The 24,881-nt window shown below is 39.5% G+C and overlaps 1 protein-coding gene across 1 annotated transcript in view; it reads right to left on the reverse strand.

Moving 5' to 3' along the window:
• Positions 1 to 654: 654 nt before the first annotated feature.
• LOC107293545 (1-phosphatidylinositol 4,5-bisphosphate phosphodiesterase zeta-1-like) overlaps positions 655 to 24,881 on the reverse strand; it is a gene marked incomplete at its 3' end in the record, with an annotated part of 41,967 nt that continues 17,740 nt past the window's right edge. The window contains exons 4-11 of the mRNA XM_015822698.1: positions 22,264 to 22,465; positions 17,800 to 17,944; positions 13,562 to 13,714; positions 12,309 to 12,506; positions 10,877 to 11,033; positions 8,371 to 8,487; positions 4,328 to 4,500; positions 655 to 787 (exon numbers count right to left, since the gene is read on the reverse strand). Of these exons, the coding sequence (XP_015678184.1) occupies positions 655 to 787; positions 4,328 to 4,500; positions 8,371 to 8,487; positions 10,877 to 11,033; positions 12,309 to 12,506; positions 13,562 to 13,714; positions 17,800 to 17,944; positions 22,264 to 22,465 (1,278 nt within the window). The remainder of the gene's footprint in view (positions 788 to 4,327; positions 4,501 to 8,370; positions 8,488 to 10,876; positions 11,034 to 12,308; positions 12,507 to 13,561; positions 13,715 to 17,799; positions 17,945 to 22,263; positions 22,466 to 24,881) is intronic.

The following is a 24,881-nucleotide window of genomic DNA, read 5'->3' on the forward strand; positions in this document are numbered from 1 at the left end:
TCCTGTTGCTGAAAGATGCATACAAAAATTGAGTATTAATAATAGCCGTGCATGATAGATATAGAATGCTATAGAAATTGAATAAATAAATAATAATTATATCTGTAACAACCATGCATTAAAAATAGTATGTATCACAGAAAGTTCTGTGTAAACCGTTTACAAAAAAATTATGCATTTGAAAGACTCTATTGATTAAAAAAAATTCTGAAGAACATTTGATATAATAGAAAAATAGAGTAATATACGCAATATTTTAACTGAGAGAAAAATAGATAGTTCCATGCATTCTTAACTCTGATAGGCTTTACAGATCATTAAATTAATTCTCAAAATTTCCTATTTTATTCAATTTACCATTATTCTTTTATATATATATATAATTTTTATTAATAATACAAAATTAAAAACACATTGGACATAGATATGACGTCACTGGTTCCATACATCTTCCGACATTTTACAGTAGTATTAGTACTCATATAGACATATAGTTCTTGAGCTTTGCTCACTATTTATAATATAATATTAACACTTTTTCCCTTATTTCTGTATATCTATTTATCTTTTAAATATACTTTTGTCTATAATCTATATTTTATTCTAACACTATACATTTGTCTTGGCTACCCTCTTATTGTCTATCCAATTTACCATTATTCTTTATGACGGAAGTCTGCCGTTTTGTCATATCCGCTGGAACACCATGAATTTCTATTTTGACTAAAGGATCAGCCTTGTTACTTTTGGAGAGATTACTTGGAGGCAGCTGATAGCCACTAATAATCTGGAGAAAAGACATGTATATCAGTATGCGTCCTTATAGGACTGCTGGGTTTATATCAGTGCACAACTAATTATCCAATCATTGTCAGGCACAAGAAATCAGGAACCAGGATAGAGTTCAAAAGCACTATGAGTTTATTTCATACTACCTATGTACAAGAATCCAATCTACCAATGGTCAAGGCAAATTGGCACTAGATAAGAGTCAATGGACTTCAAAGGGGAGGGGCTGGACCTAGGTCTCCTGGGGGGGCATAGTGACTCCAAACTGACCATTTGACCCTGTCCTTGAGCTCAGATTGGTCATCTCCTACAATTGCACAATCCTGGGTATTTTCATACATGGATAGAGATCTTTTTTAAAACGATCTTGAATAGCTTGTGTATCAATTTTATTGAGTTAGGATTATGTGTGCAGGATAAAAAAAAAATCAGAGTTCTAGAATGGCATTTAATAAAAGATGGAAGCAACATTTTATGTAAGCTTGGCAACGGAATACTTACTCCTAACCTGGTGAATGAATAATTAAAACAGAATGTTTGCTTTCAAGAAAATATACAGAGCTACAAGGACCTTGGATCGGGCCATTTTGACAAGTGGGCCTCTTCCCATCCTTTTTCCTATTTTCCCCCGTCTTTGTCTTCCATAAGACAAGCAGATCCTTCTGTTTCACTGTTTGGGTATTTTCCCCCTGCCCTTGACTTGGACTCTGCTCTCAGACACCACTTTTTAGTTGACCCAAGCAGCATCTGCCAGTTATAATAGCTGCTTTGCCTGCCTGCATCAGAGAGAAGAGGGAGGAGGCGTTTTAAGCTCCCTCCATTTGTGCCCCCAGAAATGTTAGTATAATCAGAGAGCTCTCCCAAGAGGCAGCAAGTCTGGATCTTTCCACACCATTCTCAAATTACTGCTCTAATCATGTACCTGTCAATGCCGCTAACATCGGATGTTCTTGCTTTGACAACATATGGAGATGCAGCCATTTTCCTTCTTATGTTTTACTCTTAGAATTAGAGTTAGAATTAGATGATACTGAGGGGGAGGGGGAGGAATGTGCATGGGAGTTTAGTTAGACATAACAATATTGTAACTAGTGTGAGAACCAAGGTTTTTTGAAATAAGAGATGATAAGAAATGGCGAATAACTGGAGGGAAAGCCTGCATTTCAAACTAATTGGAGAATGTGATTTATGACTGTTAATTAGAGGAGGGAATTGTGCTTTGATACTATGTGCTCAGGGGAAGGGAATTCAGATTTTGGCTTTGCCTATGTACGTGCCGATGCTATGCTACTCGAATAAAGATTCTTTAAGGTAAACAATGCCTCAAAGTTCTTTGAAGAGTTTCATCTGTCAGAACCATGACATTATCTTTGTTAAGCAAGGGCAGAACAGCCTAGAAACGAATTACTATCCCTCCCACAAACATTTTGTACAAATGCAAGGAACTGTCCACCTTTTAAGAAGATAATTGTGGTGTGTTTCACGGGTGGCTTGCAAAATGAAATATACTTTTCCTTGAGCTGGTTCTTCTTTGGGCTGTCTTGAGCTACACGTGCCCAAGTTCTCAGCCTGATGATGAAGCAGGCGCCCTTTGACTCAGCCATGCCCATGTTGCTTCCAAATACCAAGATAGATTCCAGTCATCCTGGTTCAAAACCATTTGTCTAAAATGGTAAAGGGTTTCCTGCCTGAGCAGGGGGTTGGACTAGAAGACCTCCAAAGTTCCTTCCAACTGTTATTCTATTCTAAGTCCTCCATACCTTCAAGTTGTCTCTAACATAAAATACTCTAGAAAGAGTACAGGGAAGAGCAACAAGGATGATTAGGGGACTGGAGGCTAAAACATATAAGGAACGGTTGCTGGAATTGGGTATGTCTAGTTTAATGAAGAGAAGGACGAGGGGAGACATGATAGCAGTGTTCCAATATCTCAGGGGCTGCCACAAAGAAGAGGGAGTCAGGCTATTCTCCAAAGCGCCTGAAGGCAGGACAAGAAGCAACAGGTGGAAACTAACCAAAGAGAGAAGCAACCTAGAACTAAGGAGAAACCTCCTGACAGTTAGAACAATTAACCAGTGGAACAACCTGCCTCCAGAAGCGGTGAATGCGCCAACACTGGAAGTTTTTAAGAAGAAACTGGACAGCCATTTGTTTGAAATGGTATAGGGTTTCCTGCCTGAGCAGGAGGTTGGACTAGATGACCTCCAAGGTCCCTTCCAACTTTATCATTATTATTATTACTACTACTACTACTATTATTATTATTATTGTTGTTGTTGTTATTGTTATTGTTATTGTTATTGTTATTGTTATTGTTATTGTTATTGTTATTATTAAGTTGACAATTCACAAAACACCTGCCCAATCACTATGACCAATGACAGACAGTTTCTTTTTTGCACCTTCGAATCAATTTTGACTCTGGGCAACTATATTCCCTGCAATTTTCTTGAAAGCATTTTCAGAAATAATTTCCCATTGCTTTCTTCCTGGAATTGAGAGGAAACATCTGGCCCAAAGTCTCCCAGCTGACTTCGTGCATGTGGCAAAACTAAAATATATGGTCTCCAAGCTTCTAGCCTGGCTTCTGAAACACTATATCAAACAGGTTCTAATGGTTAACTTAACCATTAAAAACTGTTTTTATGAGATATGAGATATATAGAACTACAAGCTAACTATCTGTTTTAGGCATTGATTGAAGCATGTTTGCTGGTTTCAGTTCAGCTTATTAAGCAAGCAAAGCCATTCACTGGTGGGGAATTAGGGATCTTGTTCTTGTGACAATTCTTCACTATTGGAATGCTTTATAACACGGTGAGGCCAAACTAAAATCTATTCCCCTACTTTCCAAAAGGATTAAGTATCAGTTGAAGAAATGTATAGACCTATTCTCCTAATTATCTGAGGGCAGAACAAGAAGTAACATATGGAAAGTTATCAAAGAGAGATATCACCTAGAAACAGGGGTAGTCAACCTTGGCTCTTTTATGACTCGTGGACTTCAACTCCCAGAATTCCTGAGCCAACATGGCTCAGCTTGGAAACCTCTCCCTTTTCCCTCAGCATGGCTGGCTCAGGAATTCTGGGAGTTGAAGTCCACGAGTCATAAAAGAGCCAAGGTTGCCTACCCCTGACCTAGAACTAAGGAGAAATTTCCTGAGAGTGAGAGCAATTAATGTGGAACGGTTGCCTCCAGAAGTTGTGAATGCTCCATCACTTGGAGGCATTTAAGAAAAGATTGGACAGCCATCTGTCTGGATCTCCAGCCTAAGCAGGGGTTTGGACTAGAGGACCTCTAAGGTCCCTTCCAATTCCGTGGTTCTGTCATCTGTATGTCTGTTCAGGAAAAGAGAATCCTGAGAAAGAGATATCAGATGTATTTTTCAAGGCAACATAGGTCAAGGATAATGATAGCTTGGTTGTAGAAGTATAACTTTCTTAGTCTTTTCTAGTCAAATGTTTTGCTGGTGACTCAGTTCATGATATGAAGGAATTGTTTCTGAGATAAGCTGAAGTTTCCATGAAACGGTCTTACCTTTATTGTGAGTGTAATGGGATTATACCTATCAGTAACGTTAAATGGGTCAAAAGCCGAGTCTCTTCTTCTCAAGAATTCTGGTTTCAAAATGTAACCAGAGCCTCCATTGTCCAAAAATTTTCCAATAAGTAAGTCCATCTGTACACCCGGTGTTTGGAAGTTTAAGGCCACTGCAGGAAAAAATACAAATAAAAGCAAAACATATTTCTCTTTTTTAAATATTTTTTTTATTTCACTTCCAAAGTTAAAATACAATCTTCAACAGAAAAAAAGGAAACAAAAACAAAGCAAAACTAAGAAAGACAATAAAGTGCACAAAAAAACCCAAAACAATACACATAAATTATCTTCCCTAGTTGAATACTGATATATTTCAACAATAATAGTTTCCATCCTTGCAAAATAGGTCTAGAATTTATAAACTTCCACAGCTCTATTTACCCAGCTAATTTGACCTACCATTTATCTACTGTAAAAAAAAAATTAATAGGGGAACATTTTCAATTGGTGGGGTAAGGGGCTGCCACAAAGAAAAGGGGTATCAAAGCACCTATTCTTCAAAGCACCTGAAGGCAGAACAAGAAGCAATGGATGGAAACTAATCAAGGAAAGAACCAACTTAGAACTAAGGAGAAATTTCCTGATAGTGAAAATAATAATCAGTGGAACAGCTTGCCTTCAGAAGTTGTGGGTGCTCCATCACTGGAACTTTTTAAGAAGAGACTGGACAGCCACTTGCCTGAAATGGTATAGGGTCTTCTGCTTGAGCAGGGAGCTGGGCTAGAAGACCTCCAAAATCCCTCCCAACTCTGTTATTCTATTATTCTGGTGAATTCTCATCCTAGCAACCTAAGAGCCATCTCTATGGGGTTGTAGAATCAAGTGTCTTTCCTATGATTGGGCTTGCAATTGCTTGCTTATTCTGGAGTACCCTTTCAAGAGTCATTTGTCCCCTTTATTTTTGACTCTGAATATAAATTGTGGGTTGGAAGGGTAAGACTTGGTCTTGAATCAGGCAAGGGGAGGGTTGCCTGAAAATAATAGGTTACTATCAAAGCATCATATCTCCAAAGGAAACCACTCTGATTGAGTACCTTCATTTCAGTTCATAAAAGAACTGAACTCGATCCTTCCCCGGGTATCAATATTTTGTTCTGATGCCTCTGTATTTCACAAACATCCAATTTTCTGCAAGACAGGCTTCCCTAGTCCTGAGCAACATGCAATTAATGTTCTTTTCATGCTAGGAAAAGGTGCACGAGTATACAGCGCATCTCATCAAAGCTTTTGGTGTCAAGGAGTTCATATCACAAAATAGTAGAATTTATCTTATGTTATGCACTCCAGTAAGGCCATTAAGAGTGAAAATAAAGCAATGGTTGTTGAATACAACAGGAAAGGGTGGCATTTACCTGTCACCCTCTTCTCAGGAAAGACCCCCACCAACTGCTGTAGTGATCTGATTCCATACAACAAGTTTATTGCTCTTGTGTACATGTGGGCCTTAAGTCAGTGTTGACTCCTGGGAACTGCCTGAACAGGTCCCTTGACAACATTTTGGAAGTGTTTTGACCTGGTTTTCTTCCTATCGCTTAGAGAGAATGACCTGCCTAAGGTCACCTTGATGGCTTCATGCATAAGGTGGGACTAGAATTCACAATCTCCCGGTTTCTAGTTTGGTATCTTAATCACTACATCAAAGTGGCTCTCCTTCCCGTTATATGGAAGAAACAAAGGACAAATACAGTTGTTTAGAAGACCTGCACTCTAGTATTACTATCTCAGAACTTGCAGAAAGTGAACATCAGGAGACTTCAATTTTCTCCCTGCAGTATACTTGCTATAATCAGTATAATCTCTGGATCAAGTTTTCCTACCATGATGCGTTTCTGGCTGGGATTGTGGACTTCATTTCCCAGAATTCTAGGTTAATTTGGACAACATGTAAGTTGAAGGTGGATACTTCCAAATGCTTTTTTTGATACTATGAACAGGTTTTCTATTATATCTATATGATTGCCATCAGTGGCATCTGCAGTCAACCCCCATGATGTCAAAATGAAATGTGTGCAGTGATTTTATTGTTGTTCAGTTGCTAAGCCATGTCCAACTCTTCATAATCCCATGCACCATCACACACAAGGCCCCCTATCCTCCACTATCTCCCTGAGTCTGTTCAAACTCATGTCCACTGCATCAATGACACTATCTAACCATCTTATCCTCTGCCATCCTTCTCCTTTTGCCTTCAGTCTTGCCCAATATCAGAGTTTTTTTTAAAATGAGTCCTCTATTCTCATTTGGTGGGGAAAATTTTTGAGCCTCAGCTTCAGGATCTGTCTTTCCAAAGGACAATCAGGGTTGATGTGCTTTAGGATTGATTGATTTGAACTCCTTGTCCAGTGATGCCATCATGCAATATTGCCTTTACTTATTTGCATTTCAGTGGTCAATGCAAGTATGTAGATTGCAGAATTTGTGTGATGATGGTTGTCATGCACTTTTCTTAATTCCCCCCCCCCCCCGCTTCCTCACAGTCTTGTCTTCAAAGATAGAGTTTCATAGTTAGAAATGCACATAAAAGCTTCAGCTCAGCCTAAGTTTCAATATTAAGTTGTTCGCATACTTAATGAGATTGGTCTTGTCTCTGGCCATCTCATTGCTGCTTTAGGTCCAGTCTTATCAGAACAGAATGCATATTTCATGTGAATTCAGCCAACTGTAATTAACTGAGTAAACAAATCACAGCTTAGTGGAATATGTGGACTAAGATATTTTGGCTCCACTGTCCCTGTGAACTTTCCGATCTCCTTAGCAGTAACCCACAGTTGTAGCTAAAAGTTTTTCAATATTTGTGCCTACTTTTCAAACAATTACTGACTCCCATAGTGGCACAAATCATAAAAAAACAGAGGTCCTGTCTATTGAAAGTTGAAGTATTTTGTGAATGAGTGTGTGTGTGTGTGTGTGTGTGTGTGTGTGTGTGTGTGTGTGTGTGTGTGTGTGAGAGAGAGAGAGAGAGAGAGAGAGAGAGAGAGAGAGAGAGAGAGAGAGAGAGAGAGAGAGAGAGAGAATATGAAAGTGAGAGAGAGCATATTCCTAAAAGCAGAAATCTCACTTGAGCAATGTTAGTGAAGTAGAATTGATAACTAAACCAGAAAGATTTACTTACTGGGAATTAATTATAGACCCAAACAAACCCTACCACTTTATTAACTGCCTCCTACCAGGAGGAGAGTCAAACAGCATATGGTCCATGCATTTGATCTGAGAATTAAAGCAGAAGGAACTGACCTCACATTAGCAATCTCCTAAACCACCATTTCATAACCTGGGTATGTTCATGATGTGTGAACTTCCCCAGCCAACAGGCCATTGCTAAGAATTTTGGGAGTTGAAGCAGGTTGGGAAATGTTAATGTAGAACAGAAGTCATAAGTAAAAAGGGGACACGGGATAAATCTTTAATTCTATTTCCCCCTTTTGATCACTAGATTAGGAGATACTAAAGAGAAGGTTCCACAGGAATTGGCCCTCCAAAACTGCCATATCATGTTTACAAAATAGAAAGCCAGAGGGAAAAAAAGGAATGGAGTGTAAAGGGGAGCTATAAGAGGGAAATTTGGTTCTTTAAATTCAGGATTTAGAATTAACTTCACCATGGGGGAAAAAATCTGTGTGCTTGATAGAAGTCAACACCACCTTAATGGCACACAATCCTTGTCCTTATCATCGACTTTGAAATGAAGCAGAGAAATGTAAGTAGATACATTTATATCCACCACAGACAAGTTTCCTTTACTAGCTGTAATTTCTTTATTATTAAATTTATATTCTGGTTCCTACCAAAGACTAATGGGGGGAAATAGCATCGGTGACCCTTGTTTCTTTGATCAATGAATGGAGCCCACCATGCTTGTTCTTAGGCCTATGGTTCTTTCTGGAAGACTTGAATACCAATTTCTTTTGGCCCCAGTGAACACTTTCCCAATGAAAATCTTGTTCAGCATAGCAGATTTGACTAGAATCTAAGTGATTTACCTAGCTGGCTTCCAACATTCCAGAATTCTTGAGGATCATAATTTGAAGAGTCTGTTCTGGTTCCCTTGGGGTAGATTCTTGTAAGGAAGCGGACTGTGTGCGAGACAAAATCAGGAGCTGCAAAAAAGACATGTTCAAAATGTTATTGCAAAGAAATATGCCTAATTCTGTTACTCTCTGTTATTGGTTCGTTGCTCCTTTTATTGCTTCTTTCATTATGCATATTTTTGCATTGTTTCGAAGAATGCTTTTCTCAACTGTTTTGACCTATTTTCTGATTATTGCAAACTTTTTTTTCTGCAATGAGAAGCAATATGTAAATATTTTAAATAAAATAAACAAGTGTAGGAAAGGCTACAGACAATTTTAAAATAGCAAATATAACAAGTTGATAATATTTTAAAAGGAAATTTGTATATGCTGACAACAAATTCACAATATGTATTTATGCTGGGTGCCTTTTGGGAGCCAGTTTGGAGTAGTAGTAAGGCACTAGTCTAGAAACTGGAAGATTGTGGATTCTAGCACTGCCTTAAGCATGAAAGACATCTGGGTGATTTTGGGCCAATCATCAGGAGTCTGTGAGTTCTAATCCTGTCTTAGGCATGAAAGCCATCTGGTGACTTTGGGACAAACACCAGGAGACTGTAAGTTCTAGTCCTGCCTTAGGTGTGAAAGTCAGGTGTGTGACCTTGGTCCAGTCACTCTCTCTCAGCTTTAGGAAGAAGACAAGGGCAAATCACTTCCAAAAATCTTGCTAAGTAAACTGCAGAGCCTAGTCCAGTCATCACCAGGAGTCAACAATGACTCAAAGGCACAATATATCTGAAAGTAATTTAGCCATGAAGAAACTACATTGATTTAACAGCAATTAAGTTAAGAGAATTTCAGGAGAATTGTCATGGGTATTCTTGAACTTCCTTATCTCTGAGGTGACCAAGGGATGTATATAGGCTAAATGTGAGCAGTCAACCTGTCTTCTCGTGGTTTCATGAAAGATCAAGGGAAGGCACCAAGAAGAAACTCTTCCTATTGCTTATTGCTTTAGTTTTTTTCAGTAAGAGCACCATTCCACCAATAAATTCAGAAGGAATACCACTAGAAAAAGTTGAAAGAATCACGCACCTCAGTTCCAATATACATGAAAGCTGGGACATGACCGTTGAAGTAAAGACAAGGATAGAAAAAGCCCAGACAGCATTCTTCAAAATGAAAAAGGTCTTCTGCAGTCACCACATAAGCCTAAGACTAAAAATCAAGCTTGTCAGATGCTATATTTTTTCTATCCTGCTCTATGGAGTAGAGAGTTGGACTCTGACAGAAGGCCACCTGAAGAGACTAGAAGCATTTGAAATGTGGATTTACAGGCGGCTGTTACGTATAAGCTGGGTTGACAATATCAGAAATGAGGAGGTGATACGCCGCCTGGGAAAGCCAATGGAAATCATCAAAACAATTAAAAAACGAAAATTAGAATATTTCGGACATGTGATGCGACACCCAGAAAAATACGGCATACTCCATTTAATCCTCCAGGGAAAGATTGAAGGCAAACGAGGTCCAGGCAGAAGAAGAACATCATGCCTTCAAAATCTAAGGGATTGGTTTGAACAAAACTCAGCAGCACTTTTTCATGCGGCTGCTGATAAAAACAGGATCGCCAACATGATCACCAACGCCCGATAACAGATATGGCACAAGAAGAAGAAGAAGAAGAGTATCATTGTCAGCAAGGGGGGGGGGTCTGAAATGTCTCCTCTTCCTAAAGAAATTCAGATAAATTGTCCACCCAATTTCTCTATCTCTACATTTGCTGGATACTGTAATTTCAAAAATGCCAACTATCCTGGCCGCCAACTCGTCCAAAGATTTTGCTTTGATTCATATCTCTGGCAGAACACCTATGCAAGCATTATGGGCCACATTCTGTGTGAACATCCTCTTGAAGAAAAATGGCATGATTAAGCCAACTGTTGGAAGTCCTATTTGGAAGATTTATTCCAGTTTAAGTAGTAGAAGGGAGGAAGGTAGATAAATTGAGAAGCCTTGAGGTTACATCTACTGTAAATATCAGGCAGGAGAGTATACTTCTGTCTTGCCCTGTGAGGTGGCAATGTCTAACTGTCTTGGTTGATCTTAAAAGAAAATGGCAAGTAGGGTCAGTCCTGGTTAGCATTTAGATGGAAACTAGTGGGAAGTCTCAGGAACTGGAGGCTAGGTTGGGAGGTAAACAAATAAAAAAGAGGAGGTGGCACTGAAAAAACACATGAGTATTGTTACCCACAACAATTATGTGAAAGTGTCCATGAAATCCTAGAGTTAAATCTGACACAAAAGAGTCTCTCTCTAGATATCTCTGTAATATATTGAAAAGCTTCATAAATTAACACTAGGCATTTTTTTTATTTCCAAGGACATTTTGAAAACTATGCTGGCTCCAAAAAACAAATAGAGAAATATGCAGCTCACTTAAATATTATTTTGAGGGTTGAAACGTCTACATTACCTCTTTTGCTGATGAGCTTCTGACCTTTCGTCTCTCCGATGGAATTATTTTGGTAGCATTTCTGCTTCTCCCTGGAATCCTCAAAACTGACAAACTTCCGAGAAGCAGTATAAATCACAAGTTCAGAGAGGAGCAAAGCAACTTTGACTTTATGGCCCTAAGAACAGAGATTGACAAATGGTATGCCTCTCAGAAACGAAAGTAATGGGTGGTGTCAAGTTTAAGTACATTGGGAGTGACAACATTGGGAAGACAGTGTAGTTCTAGAATCTAGGTAGACACATTCTTCAATCTCCTCCCATTCAGTCTGAACAAGAGAGAGTGTGCTTTAGCACTGGGAGGGTCGCAAAGATCAAGATGGTCTCAGGATATTTGGATCTTTGCATATAAAAGTTTCTGGACCGTGTCCTTGTGCTTCAGACATTTTTTTTCTACAGAAAACGTTTTGATGGAATTATCCAGATTGGATTGTGGCAGACATGTCTATGGCAGGGGATTAGGTGGGGTGCTAAAGACAAAAGCAGCTTTGTGCTATTGTGAAAGAAGCTTCACCCCCTGCGGACGTGCATTGTGATGTCACTTTCGTGCACATACGAAAGAGGTGGAATTTCTATTGGAACAGCACAGCTGGCTTTGGTGGTGCCTTGACAGCAAACATAGTGGTGATTTGAACCTGGACTGGTAGCTGGACATCACCTATTGGGTGCTTTCAGATCCTTTTCAGACCTGGCAATTGTGTTGCTTTATCTTCTCAAGAGAAAGGGGGCTGCCTATACAAACATAGGCATTCTCTTCCCATTTGTTAAATGAGTAGTTTTCTATTTATGAGCTATGTATGTGAACCTGAAATCATGCAAATCTTCCCATGTCGGTTCTGTTTGAAAGAGACCAGCACAACAAAATTTTCTGGCAGTGGGAACATCAGAATGGATGACCTACAATGCCAGGCTGTCAGGGTATGTGGGAATGTCCTTGCAAGACAGAAAGAAGAGCTGCAGCCTAGACTAGGGGTCTCCAAACTTGGCAACTTTAAGACTTGTGGACTTCAACTCCCAGAATCCCCCTGCCAAGTGGCTGGCTGAGGAATTTTGGGAGTTGAAGTCCACAAGTCTTAAAATTGCCAAGTTTGGAGACCCTTGGCCTAGTTGAAGTCCATGAGTCATAAAAGAGCTGAGGTTGCCTATCCCTGCCCTAGGGCAGTGTTTCCCAACCTTGAAGATATGTGGACTTCAACTCCCAGAATTCCACAGGTGGAATTTTTTCACAATGGCTTCATTAGTGTTTCCTCAATAAATCTACTCATTAGGACCTTAATGTCTTTGGAAGTCAATTCTTGCCGTTTCTTGCCCAGCTAGTCGAGCCTGCAAGTGTTTGTTTTCTTATTTGGAAAGTATCAAGGCAACGTTGCTGTGGATAATGGCCCTTGGCTCACCTTGCCCTTTTCTTTTGTTGGCCTCCGAATGAGCGCTTTCTTTACCATACGTCCAGTACTTTCGTCATCTTCATCCTCTGACTCCAGGGTATCCTCAGTTTCTTCTGTAAGACCCTGGTATTTCTGACCCCTCCGTTGAAGGGTGTCTTGGAGTGATCCAGCTTTCTTATTTTTGATCAGGATCTTTAATTTCAATTGCTGCGAAGGGGGAAAGGGCACCTATTCAGCAGGGTAAGCTACAAAACTAAACGGCAAGGACAATTAAGATAGGTTTCTAGTTCAGGGGTGTCAAACTGCCGGCTCGCAGGCCGGTTCCATCATGCGGAGGCCACGCCCACCCCAGCTCCGGCAATGCAAGCGTTGCAACACATCATGTGATATGGCGAGTTTGACACACATGTTCTGGTTTAATGAAAAGAAGGACTAGGGGTGATATAATAATAATAATAATAATGATGATGATGATGATGATGATGATGATGATGATGATGATGATGATGATGATGATGATGATGATAATGTTGGAAGAAACCTTGGAGGTCATCTAGTCCTGCTAAGGCAGGAAACCCTATACCATTTCGGACAAATGGCTGTCCAGTCTCTTCTTAAAAACTTCCAGTGTTGGAGCATTCACCGCTTCTGGAGGCAGGTTGTTCCACTGGTTATTTGTTCTCACTGTCAGGAAGTTTCTCCTTAGTTCTAGATTGCTTCTCTCCTTGATTAGTTTCCACCCGTTGCTTCTTGTCCTGCCTCCAGGCGCTTTGGAAAATAGCTTGACTCCCTCTTCTTTATGGCAACCCCTGAGATATTGGAACACTGCTATCATGTCCCCTCTCGTCCTTCTCTTCATTAAACTAGACATACCNATCTTTGTTGCTCTTCTCTGTACTCTTTCTAGAGTCTCAACATCTTTTTTACATCGTGGTGACCAAAACTGGATGCCGTATTCCAAGTGTGGCCTTACCAAGGCATTGTAAAGTGGTATTAACACTTTATGTGATCTTGATTCTATCCCTCTGTTAATGCAGCCCAGCACTGCTTGAGCAAGGAGTTGGATTAGAAGACCTCCAAGGTCCCTTCCAACTCTATTCTATTCTAAGATTTGCATTGACTGGAAGCAAAATGAGTATTGCCATCTCTTCCCAGCAAAATTGGTCCCAAATTCATTTTTTACAAACAAACCCTAGCAGAGATATCCATCTTTCATCCATAATTTTTGTTTTTTCTAAGGAAGAAGGAGCACGTGAGTTTACCTCTGGGGAGGGTAATTCTGTTGGCACAGCATTGTCAATGGTTGTAGTACACAAACTATCACGCAGGATGTCAAGGAGATGAGCTGCCATCCTTTCCTGCTGTGGAGGGCTGCAGTGATTCTCCAGTGACAAAACGATGGGATAATCGGAAGCCTGAAAATAAATTGAAGCAGTTATAGGATATGCTACATCAGGGGTCTTCAAACTTGGCTCTTTTATGACTTGTGGGACTTCAACTCGCAGAATTCTTCAGCCAGCATGCACGCTGGCTGAGGAATTCTGAGAGTCGAAGTCCACAAGTCATAAAAGGACCAAGTTTGAAGACCCCATGTGCTACATAATCAAAGCATATCGGGACCGACAAAGACTATCCCCATAAGTTTGCATACCTCCCGTAGTTTTAGCTCTTTAGCCTTCTGTTTTTATTGTCATATCTCTTTATGGAACCTTTTAATTTTACACCATACTATTCTAGTCTCACACATACGATAGTGATATTAAATATAGATTTAGTAATGTAATAATTTTATGTTTTGCATCAGCTATTTTAAATTATATTTCAAATGGGTTAGATAGCTTATATTTACATAACACATTTCTATGTTTCTGTGTTTTAATTGTACACTGCCCAGAGTAGTTTGGTGTGGGAGATGGGTAACCTCCATTTGATTGATAAATAAATAAATAAATAAATAAATAAATAAATAAATAATATTTTGGTTGTTATCACACTGTTTTATCTGAACTGTATACATCTCTGCCATACTCCCCCTTCTCTTCATAACCTTAATCTTAACATCTTAATGGTATTAGTATCAACATTTTATAGTTTGTGATTTAAATCTTAGGCAGCTCTGATATAGATTAGACTATTACAATGGGACAGTTGTAATTTTATCTGTGAATTTTACCTTTTATGTAAGTCAATGACCAAAATATTGGTATTTCTACTAAAACACATATGCTGATTTATTTCTAATAATAAGGAAGTTCATCCTGCCGTATTAAGAGTATGGAATAGATACAAATGGATTGAAGGGAACTTCTCTGAATCTTTTTCCTTCTTTTCTCTTTTTCTTCTACTATTTTCTCCCGTTTCTCGCATTTTAAGTTTTATATTTCTTTTTCTTTTTCTTTAGTTTGTATTGATCTTTATCTTCCTTTTTTTTAAAAAAAAATATTTTTAAAAAATAGGGGAGTTGATCCTATCCCCCAACCAGGTCTATAATGCTCCATGAGGCTGTCCCTTTATGGAATTTTATCTAGAATTAGTCAAGATAGGGTAAGATGCTGCTGGATATTTTGCTACTAAGAGTATTGGTTTATGTACTACAGGATTGTTCCAAAGGTGCTTTTTCAAGAGGCAACTGGGCTTTCTTTGTTTTTCCTTGAAGACGTTTCGCTTCTCGTTCAAGAAGCTTCTTCAGTTTTGCTTCTTAGATGAGAAGTTAAATGTCTTCAAGAAAAGAAAAGAAAAGTCTAGTTGGCTCTTGAAAAAGCATCTTTGGGACAACCATGACATGGATGACTGACAATCTCCATAGATATTGTTTGTTTGTTTGTTCGTCCATTGATTTCGATGAAGACCTTGACATCTTGTGGATTGTGGGCCATCAACGGTGTGTCCGTAGATGGCTGATTAGACCGATGTTAGCACGGAATGTTCTGCCACATACTGAACAGAGAAATGTGGACACTGTTGCTTCAGCATTTGCAGCTCTGGCTTTACGGAGTGCTTGCTTCTCTTGTGCCAAGGTTGTCCTCCTGTGTTCATATGTCTGGCACCCCTGGTAAACCAGGGTACGCCATGTCGGTCGATCATGTGCCAAAAATTCCCAAGAGATGGTGTCGATATCCAGGGACTTGAGAGATGCTTTCAGCGTGTCTTTGTATCGCTTCTTTTGTCCCCCGTACGATCGTTTTCCTTGAGACAGCTCACCATAGAAGAGCTGTTTAGGGATGCGATGGTCTGGCATCCTTACAACGTGGCCTGCCCAGCGCATCTGGGCTTTCATCAACAGAGTGTAAACTGATGATAGGCCTGCTCTGGAGAGGACCTCTGTATCTGGTATCTTATCCTGCCACCAGATCCTCAGAATTCTACGAAGGCAAGTCATGTGGAAGTAATTCAGTTGCCTAATGTGCCTCCTGTACACTGTCCAGGTCTCACTAGCATAAATCAGGGTAGTTAGCACTGCTGCCTGGTAAACCTTAAGCTTAATAGCAAGGCTTATTCCACGGCGGTCCCACACGTTAGTTCGCAGTCTGCCAAATGCAGAACTTGCCTTGGCAATTCTACAGTTGACCTCGATGTCAATTGTCACTGCGCGGGAGAGGGTACTACCAAGATATGTAAATTGGTCCACTGCTTGCAGTTTTTGTCCCTTCACTGTGATGGTAGGCTCTTGGTATTGGGCTTTNTGGTATTGGGCTTTTGGAGCTGGCTGGTACATCACCTCAGTTTTCTTCGTGTTGATGAAGAGGCCAAAGTTGTCACAAGCGGCTGCAAATTTGTCCATGCTGGCTTGCATTTCCTGCTCCGATCCTGCATTAAGGGCACAGTCATCAGCAAAGAGAAGATCTCGTAGCACAGTCTCCTTTACCTTGGTGACAGCCTGGACATACTACAGGATTGAACAGACAATCTAAGATTTCATATTTCATTGTGGGCTGGAATATAAAAGCTCATTAAGATAACTGGTATGATAATGCTACAATTTAGTTAGTTGCTCCTAAATTGGGTCCAACTGGCAGCAATTGTCCAGATAAATGCCTGCCATGTTGACTTGATGCTGACAACTATCAGTAGTTCTTCCAAGGAAAATCTTAATTCTGTCTATCCATTTTTACCTTTTGTTTTCATTTACCACAGTTTAGCCATGCAGAGTTGTTTTAGCCCAGGGGTAGTCAACCTTGGCTCTTTTATGACTCGTGGACTTCAACTCCCAGAATTCCTGAGCCAGCTAAGCTGGCTCAGGAATTCTGGGAATTGAAGTCCACGAGTCATAAAAGAGCCAAGGTTGACTACCCCTGTTTTAGCCCATCTCTCACATGTCTGAATTTCTGCTAACTCACCATCATCTCAAGAAAACAGTCAGCCTTTCCTTAGTCCGGGACCAACTGATTGATTCTTCTTGCTTTTTTTGGTACTCATCTCCAAATCCATAAAGTGAAAACATCAATCTCTTTTCTCCCCGCACTTTCTAAATATTTCACTGCCATACATTACCACTGAAAAGACCCTTGCTTTATTTATGGTGAACTCGCTTGTCATAACAATATCCTTATCCTTCATCACCTTGTCCACATCTATCATGGCTTTCCTGCCAAGGATTAATCTCTTTATTACTTCAACCCACCATCCTTCTTTATCTATAAAGATAAAGAAATAAAAGTATCTACTGGCTTCCTGTCTTTTATAGTCAGTCACAACTTCACAAAATTTGCCGATGGTGGTGTAGATACCTTATATTTAACATTGGCTCAGATGTCTCATTTTTCATTTTTTACTTTCTGAAGAACTTTGTCTAAGTCTTGTTTACTTTGCCGTAGTCTGCATATCTGATGCCAGCATTTATTGCTTTTAAACCTGCTATAACAAATTTGCTGCGTGACCTAAATAAATATAGGGGCATTTTCCTTATGTTGAATCACTGTTTTTCCAGACTCTGTTTTTACACAGTTCTCTATAAAGATTCCTCACAAGTTAATCAGTTGTTCTGGCACACTCATTAGTTTTAATATGTTCCAATTCTAGCATTATTTACATAGTCAAAGGCCTTGCTGTTACCAATGAAGCAAAGTTAAATGTTCTTGTTACTTTAACCTGTTATGTTAAATATCTGATCTTATGTCCTACTTATGTACTTTATTATATTACATACTATTTAAAACAGTGATTTTGAAAGTTGGTGACTTTAAGATGTGCTATTTTCTCAGAGCTGTTATGGGGCAATATAGAAATATTATTAATAAATAAAGCAATAAAACACCAATGGTGTTTTCAGTGATGATGTCCTCATCAAGATGCGCAGAGCAAAAATCTTTTTATGTTCCTTTTTCAACCAGTACCTAGAACCACCTTTAAAGTTCATCTGCTTGAGTTTTCTCTCTATTATCTGGCAATTACACATAAGGGGAACAGTTACATCTATAGGATAGGAAGCCATCCGCGCTCATCCATCTCTATGAATTACGGACAGTTGCCTCTGCTTTGGTCAACCATGGGCACCACCTACCTCAAACGCATGTTTGTTTATAACATTGATGACATTCTGGAAGGTAATTTTGCTCGTCAGGGTATGTCCATGATAAACCACTGGCTCGTTATTTGGCCCATCCCAGCAGTCAATCTCCACACAGCGGCATCCCTTTCTAAGGGAACTTTTAAAAGAAATATGTGTTTGGAGGGTTTTCAGCAACGCAACGCAACAAAACATCCATTTCAGCATCCGATTCAGTAGAACTCATTGTGGAGTTGTCTGTGTTGTTGCTTTTGTTTTGATGCTGTCTATACTTAGTCAGGAACTTGAAGGTGATGATGCTTTACAAACATTTGGTCATTAAATCAGAATTTGCTTTATAATTTGCAAGGTTATTTGTCAATAGCTCTTTATTGGGTGAGAGCTTGTTTTTGCGCAGAACACAAAACTCATCACAACTGTTTTGTACCTACAGATCAGTAGGTTGCTCAGTTTCTACACCTTTATATTCAAATCGTGATGCATTTGACAATTTCTCCCAGTGGAGGATTGCCCCTATTTGTGAGTTATGAAGCATGATAAGACCTTGAAGTACCCATCATGTGTAGCTTTTCTTCAAAATTATTGAAGACTATATTAAACAGTTTTATTTTCACATCAGAAGATAAAAGTCACAACACTGACTAGACCATGGGTAGTAAACCTTGGCTCTTTTATGACTCGTGGACTTCAACTCCCAGAATTCCTGAGCCAGTACAGCTGGGAGTTGACGTCCACGAGTCATAAAAGAGCCAAGGTTGACTACCCCTGGACTAGACCAAAGTAATTCAATGAGTTTCATGGCTCGGAAAAGATCTGAAAGGAGAATCCAATCTTCTCCATATATGGATTTTAACTCCCTAAATCGTCAATAATGGCAGTACTTACTCTAAATTCTGGGAATTAAAGCCTGCAGATCTGACTGACTCCCGGAGATAACTTAATTCAGCTGCATGGCATTCCAGTGTTCTTTGTGAGTTTTGTGCATATGCTACTGACTAAAATGCAAGACTATAAGTACATTTGCATCTTCCAGATGTCTTGTAACTATAACTCACAGAAATCCAAATGGTGTGCCATCTTTTTCAATGTACTCGGAGACATAGAGTTTTGGAACACTAGTGTAATTTGTTTTATGATATTCTCAAACTGTTTCAGAATCCTTCCCAAATCCCTGTAAAAAGTGTAAGCTTCGGGGGGGGGAATTAGATTTCAAAATATGAGTATGTTAAAACCTTTCGGTTGTTTTCTCCCTTGTCCTTTGGACGAAAGTTCTTGGAGGTAATAACTTTAAGTGTTACTATTTTTCATCAAAAAACAGTACTTTAGACTTTTTCATATAGGTCCACCCATGTGTTTAGTCCATTCTCCAAATCATGAAGAAATAAACATATTTCTAGGATCAGAAAAGTCTGAGCATATTCCCTGTGCATCTCCAAATCTCATTGCCTAGAACAGGGCTTTTCAACCAGTGGTACGGGTACCACCTGTGGTACATTGGCACCTGGCAGGTGGTACGCGACCATCCTAGAAAAGTAGCGGGGGAGGGGAATGAGCTGAACCGGTGGCAGCACCGCACAAGCCTGAGTGAGAGATGGCTGGAGCTGCAGGGCTGACAGGGCTCAGCGGAAGGGCGAGGATCAGTGCTGCTTTCCAGCTGATTGGCGCTTCTTCGGGGCTGTCAGGGCTCAGTGGAAGCGCCAGGATCCAGCTGGAGCTTGGCGCTGATCCTGGTGCTTCTGCTGAGCTCTAAAGAAGCACCGATCAACTGGAATGTTGCAGCATCTCCAGGCTCTTGTGATTTACATTCAGATGCTTGGCAACTGATTCATATTTATGATGGTCACAGTGTCCCAGGGTCATGTGAAGTGACCAAAACCTGCTGCAACCACCCAGCAGATGGGGGGAAATAAAAACCCCACCCCAGCCCCGCTGCCAATCCTCAACAGAAATGCTCACAACAATGAAAACCTCGGACAGGAGGAAGAGCACCGCCGGGCAGGCAGGCAGGTGTCTTGCTTGGCTGTGGCTTGGGGGGCACTTTTTTCAGTGCTATTGTAACTTCAAACAGTCACTAAGCGAACTGTTGTAAGTCGAGGACTACCTGTTACTTTATCACTTTTTCCCTTTTTTGGGGGGGGTCATCAAGTTTTTGACACCTTGCTAGGCGACTGGTGGTACTCAGATGTTGCCATATCCTAAAAGTGGTACAATGGGTGAAAAGGTTGAAAAGCCCTGGCCTAGAAGCCCAAGGCTACACAAAAAGCATGACCACAATAACTGACTAACCACAACTCCTGAATTGTTTTATCTTGCTAAAGGAAGAATATATCCTTCCTCCTGCAAGCTGACAACATTCGTTTAACCATTGTTTCTTGCAAAGAGAAAGCCATACAATTGGATTAATTGATTGGCTGTGACAAATCTAGTGAAGTTGTCAAGCATCATCTTATGATACATTGACTATGTTGATATCTATACATTCATATTGCAGTATTCTAATTGCTATCTGTTTGAATTTGCTTTTCCATTTGCACAAAATGATAAACAGAATGTTTACAGTACAATTTCCCCTAAGATATCAAACTTTTGCCACAGTCAATTATAGCAAGAAAATTATTGAAACAAAAGTCACTTCAGCCAGCTGAATATTCCTTTAGTCTCCTGTTTTGGCTACAGGAATCATCCTGAATTGTATCCTATTTCCGTTCTTAAATCTGGAAGCAGCCTAAAGTAGAGCTCATTTCAGGTAAATATTAATGGTTAATGGTTAATTGGTTAATGGTTAATTTAATTTGTATACCGCCCTTCTCCCGTAGGACTCAGGGCGGTTCACAGCATATTAAAAACACAAATACAATATACAAGATACAAAAAAATCATACAAAAATACACAAAATAACCCCACTAAAACCTAATTAAAAGCCACTGATAAATAATATTTAGAAATAAACTTTAAAATTTCAAAGTGAACCACAGCATTACAGCATGTCTGATGCTGGAAGAGTTGTTCAATATCAATTTTATTTTTGTATACGTTTACAGATATATCACATTCAAACATGTTTTTGTAATAGCTAACAAAAATAATCATAAGACCAATTAAAGGAATTAACCCCCAGTAACATTATATAATAATGATACAAACTACAGGTAATCCTTGACTTACAATGATTCGTTTAATGACCATTCAAAGTTACAACAACACTGAAAAAAATGACTTATGACCATTTTTCTCACTATGATTATTGCAGTAACCCCATGATCGAAATTTGGACTTTTAGCAACTGACTCATATTTATGACGGTTGCATTGTCCTGGGGTCATGTGATCCCCTTTTGTGACCTGACTAGCAAAGTCAATGGGGAAGCCAATTCACTTAACAAGTGTGTTACTAACTTAACAATTGCAGTGATTCACTTAACAACTTCTTCACTATTTACTAAACTTCATTAACTGCAGTGATTCACTTAACAATTGTGGCAAGAAAGGTCATAAAATGGGGCAAAACTTACTTAACAACTGTCTTGCTCAGCTAAAACATGGTTGTAAGTCAATGACTACTTACAGTACATATATATATATATATATATTTACAGTAAAAAATCAATGATACATTTATCTTGAAAAATAGTAACAGTATATTAAATAATGCTTCAAAATATAATTTCTGTAATAAAAATCATCCCAAAACAAAGAAATTTACAATTATTAGATCAGAACGGCATTCTAAAACCAACAATTTAGTGAGAGGGAGATAATATTAACCAATAATGTAACAACTACCCAATACATGAAATATTCAGACAGGTCAGAAATCAAATTAAAACAGATTAAAATTGACCTACTTATTAATTATTACTGTATTACTGTATTTATCCCATTGATTTCAGTGGGGGGAAATGACTCATTAGTCTACCTTCAGCTTAATAAATTACAAAAATAGTTAAGAAAGTCTTAGATATTCAATTAAGTACCTTATTTCAAATAATAGCACTAGACATTATGGCATATTCCATAAATGTTTGCATAACTACATAAATCAAGGTTCTGTCTTGGTTAGAATACAAAAGGAGCATAGTGGCTTGCGTGGTTAGGATGTGGGGATGGAGGTTAGTGGGCCCACATTTGAGGTACAAGTGCTGCCTTGGGGCGGGGTTGAGCTCCCGTCTTTTGCTCCAGCTCCTGATGGGGAAATGAAAGGAGCCCCCAACTGGGTGTCCCCCGAGCAATAGTGATGTCACCGGCTACTCCTTTCAACCCAGAAGTGCCACAGTGTTTCTGACACAGGTGCAAACAAGGTTAAAATAGAGAAAAGGAATATCTGAATAAAACAGGTAATCCTTTTCATTATTCTATATACTGTAGATTTGGGGTTTTGCTGTAGCTATCATTTTTGAGCAGCTTTCTTTTAGACATCGATCCATCATTCCTTCTTTCTCTCCCAAAATAAGTACATACTTGGCATAGCCCCACAGATGACTTGGCCCTATTAGCTGGTCCTGGATAAGGTAAGTGTTGTGTGAAGACGATATGAAGTAATCGCACAGCGGGAAACTCATATCTTGATAAACCGTTTTGTTCTCCATTTTGAATAAACTACACTCTTCTGACAGCATGTATCGTATAAAGCCTTCGATGGTCATCTCCTTCTGGCTTCTCGCTAAAGGTGGTGGTGGAATTAAAAGAAACAAGCTCAGTTTTTCAGATTTATGTTCCAAGTGAAACTAGGCAGAGTAGAAATGGTCCACATATCATTTCACCAGTTCTTAAACTGCACATTAAGACTTACTTTATTTCATGTCATTAAACCCTACATAAGTCTTGTGCAATCAGGACACCTGCAAAAATTTTAGTTAGTTTAACCAAATATGGACATGGAACCAGGCATAGTTCTTTCATAGGCTTGTAGTAGTGTTGTAAAACAAAATTCTTTATTTGGGGCAACCACAATAGTTTCTTTGAAACTTTGAGAGAAGTTCTCTTTTATACAGTGTTTCTCAACTTTAGAAACTTTAAGATATCTAGACTTCAACTCCCAGAATTCCCCAGCCAGTTATGCTGGCTAGGGAATTCTGGAAGTTGAAGTCCACACATCTTAAAGTAGCTAAAGTTGAGAAACATTAAGCTAATACATAACCCTTCTCTGCAGTGCCTTGTTTCTCTCAATATATTTCTCTAAAGCTAAATTGGCCCTGGGTAATTTTGATTCTCCCTGTTATGGGAAACCCAGATACTCCATTAATATCTTGTCTGAAGCAAGCCATCACATTAAGCCATAATTATTTCAGCATAGCATGTGACCCAAACAACAGATAGGCCCAGAGGATTCAAAGCAAGGAAAAGGGCATCTCACTGTTGTGACACAACTCTGGCTTTCTCAAACTCCAGTGTGATATCACGAAGTAGTCACATTGCAATGGTATGATCCTGGTCCCATCATTGGCCCTGCTTACAAATATTGCTGGTGAAGTGGAGTTTGATCATTTGGAGTTGTCATTTAGCTTGTTGGGTAAACCAGCTCAGTTGTTCCACCATTAATAATTGTCTCTTGCAACATAGAAATGTTGCTGGCCTTAAACTGAGATTTACTGCTGCAGCATTTTCAGGCTAGGGGATATAGCTTTTCAGGGCCAGCATCAAAAAGGTTTTCACTCTCCTATTTTCCTATTTTTCTAATGGAACCATTTATCCTTCTTCACCTGACTCAGATATTCTTCTGACTCAGATACATCTTGAATTATAGATGTAGGTTATCAAAAAAACATCCCTATTGCAAAGAGAGTGGTAGGTGACTTACTATTTCACTCAGGTTTGTTCCACAAGATAACCTCACAAATGTATCCACAAGGTGTGGTTAAAAAAAAAATCAAGATGGTGTTCACAGACTGCATCCTGATGATACTCCTGTACTCTCAGCTTATGCAGCATGTTGACAATCACACAAGGGACAGATTTTCCCTGTGTGGATTCTAGAAAATGCCCTTTCAATTCTTTGCAGCCCAAAGATAACTTTCCACAACTTAGAGACTTGGGGATGATCTGAGTGCCGAAATATTATCTCAGTTCATCCAGATAGGACTAGGTTAGAGATGATTCTCTAGGAAAGGCTAAGGTTGTAGGCAAGCAACAGAACGGAGCCACCACAGAGCAGAGAATGTGAAAATAGTTCTTTTAATGATGATAACTGTGACATTCTCACTACTTCCGTTCTGCTGTGTTACGCTTCTAAGTGTAAGAGTAAGAGAGTGTGTAAGAGAGTGTGTTGAAGCTGGGAAAGAGTGGAAGGGAGAGTAGTGGTAAATAATCAACTGATTAAAGGTGAGTCAGATGGAACTTAGACCAAGTGGGAAGAAACATGAGAAGAAGTGTTTCAGATCATTCAGAGATTCTGCCTTAATTAAGAAAAATGATGCTGGGATTTCGTTAGTTCTTCAGTCTTCCATTTACCCTTGAATGGCATTAAAGAAACATTTCTGAAGTCTGTATATTTCTTGCTTCTTGACTGGCTACATGGGGCTTAACAAAGAGTAGCTTCTACAGGGAAGTGGAGGAGCAAAAGAGACAAGATGGGCCATTCCTTCTGTCCATGTGCCTTTTTTTCAGTGATGTTCACTGAGTGGTTTCTTAGTCTCTTTTTTCTCTCTTTTAAATCTGAATGGATACCTCTCTTGGGGCTGTGTGCCAACAGTGTAATAACAACTTTATAATTATTTTTAACAGTTAATATATTACTAATAAATTCTTAATTGAATTAGCTTTCCAGATAAGAATTCCCCCCTCGCGCAGGTATGGCCCAGTTTAATCTTAGTTTAATCTTAGGGGCCTGCCTCGATGACGGGGCCTGCCTCGATGACGGGGGTATGGAGCCCCGAGAGGTGGTATGGAGCCCCGAGAGGTGGTATGCAGCCAAAAAAAGAGACCTAAAGAAGTTGAAATTGAGGGCTTTTTTAAAGGGGTGTTTTAATAAATTTTTAAGGGGTTCGGGGTTTTTAGGGGGGTCGGGGTTGGCCCGAGGGGACTTGGGGGAGCCCTCTCTGAGGCCAAGGCCAGTCCAGTCTGGGGGGCGCGGAGTGGTG

This window comes from Protobothrops mucrosquamatus, unplaced genomic scaffold (assembly GCF_001527695.2).
Source record: "Protobothrops mucrosquamatus isolate PMUCROS unplaced genomic scaffold, P.Mucros_1.0 scaffold1648, whole genome shotgun sequence".
Taxonomy (NCBI): Eukaryota; Metazoa; Chordata; class Lepidosauria; order Squamata; family Viperidae; genus Protobothrops; species Protobothrops mucrosquamatus.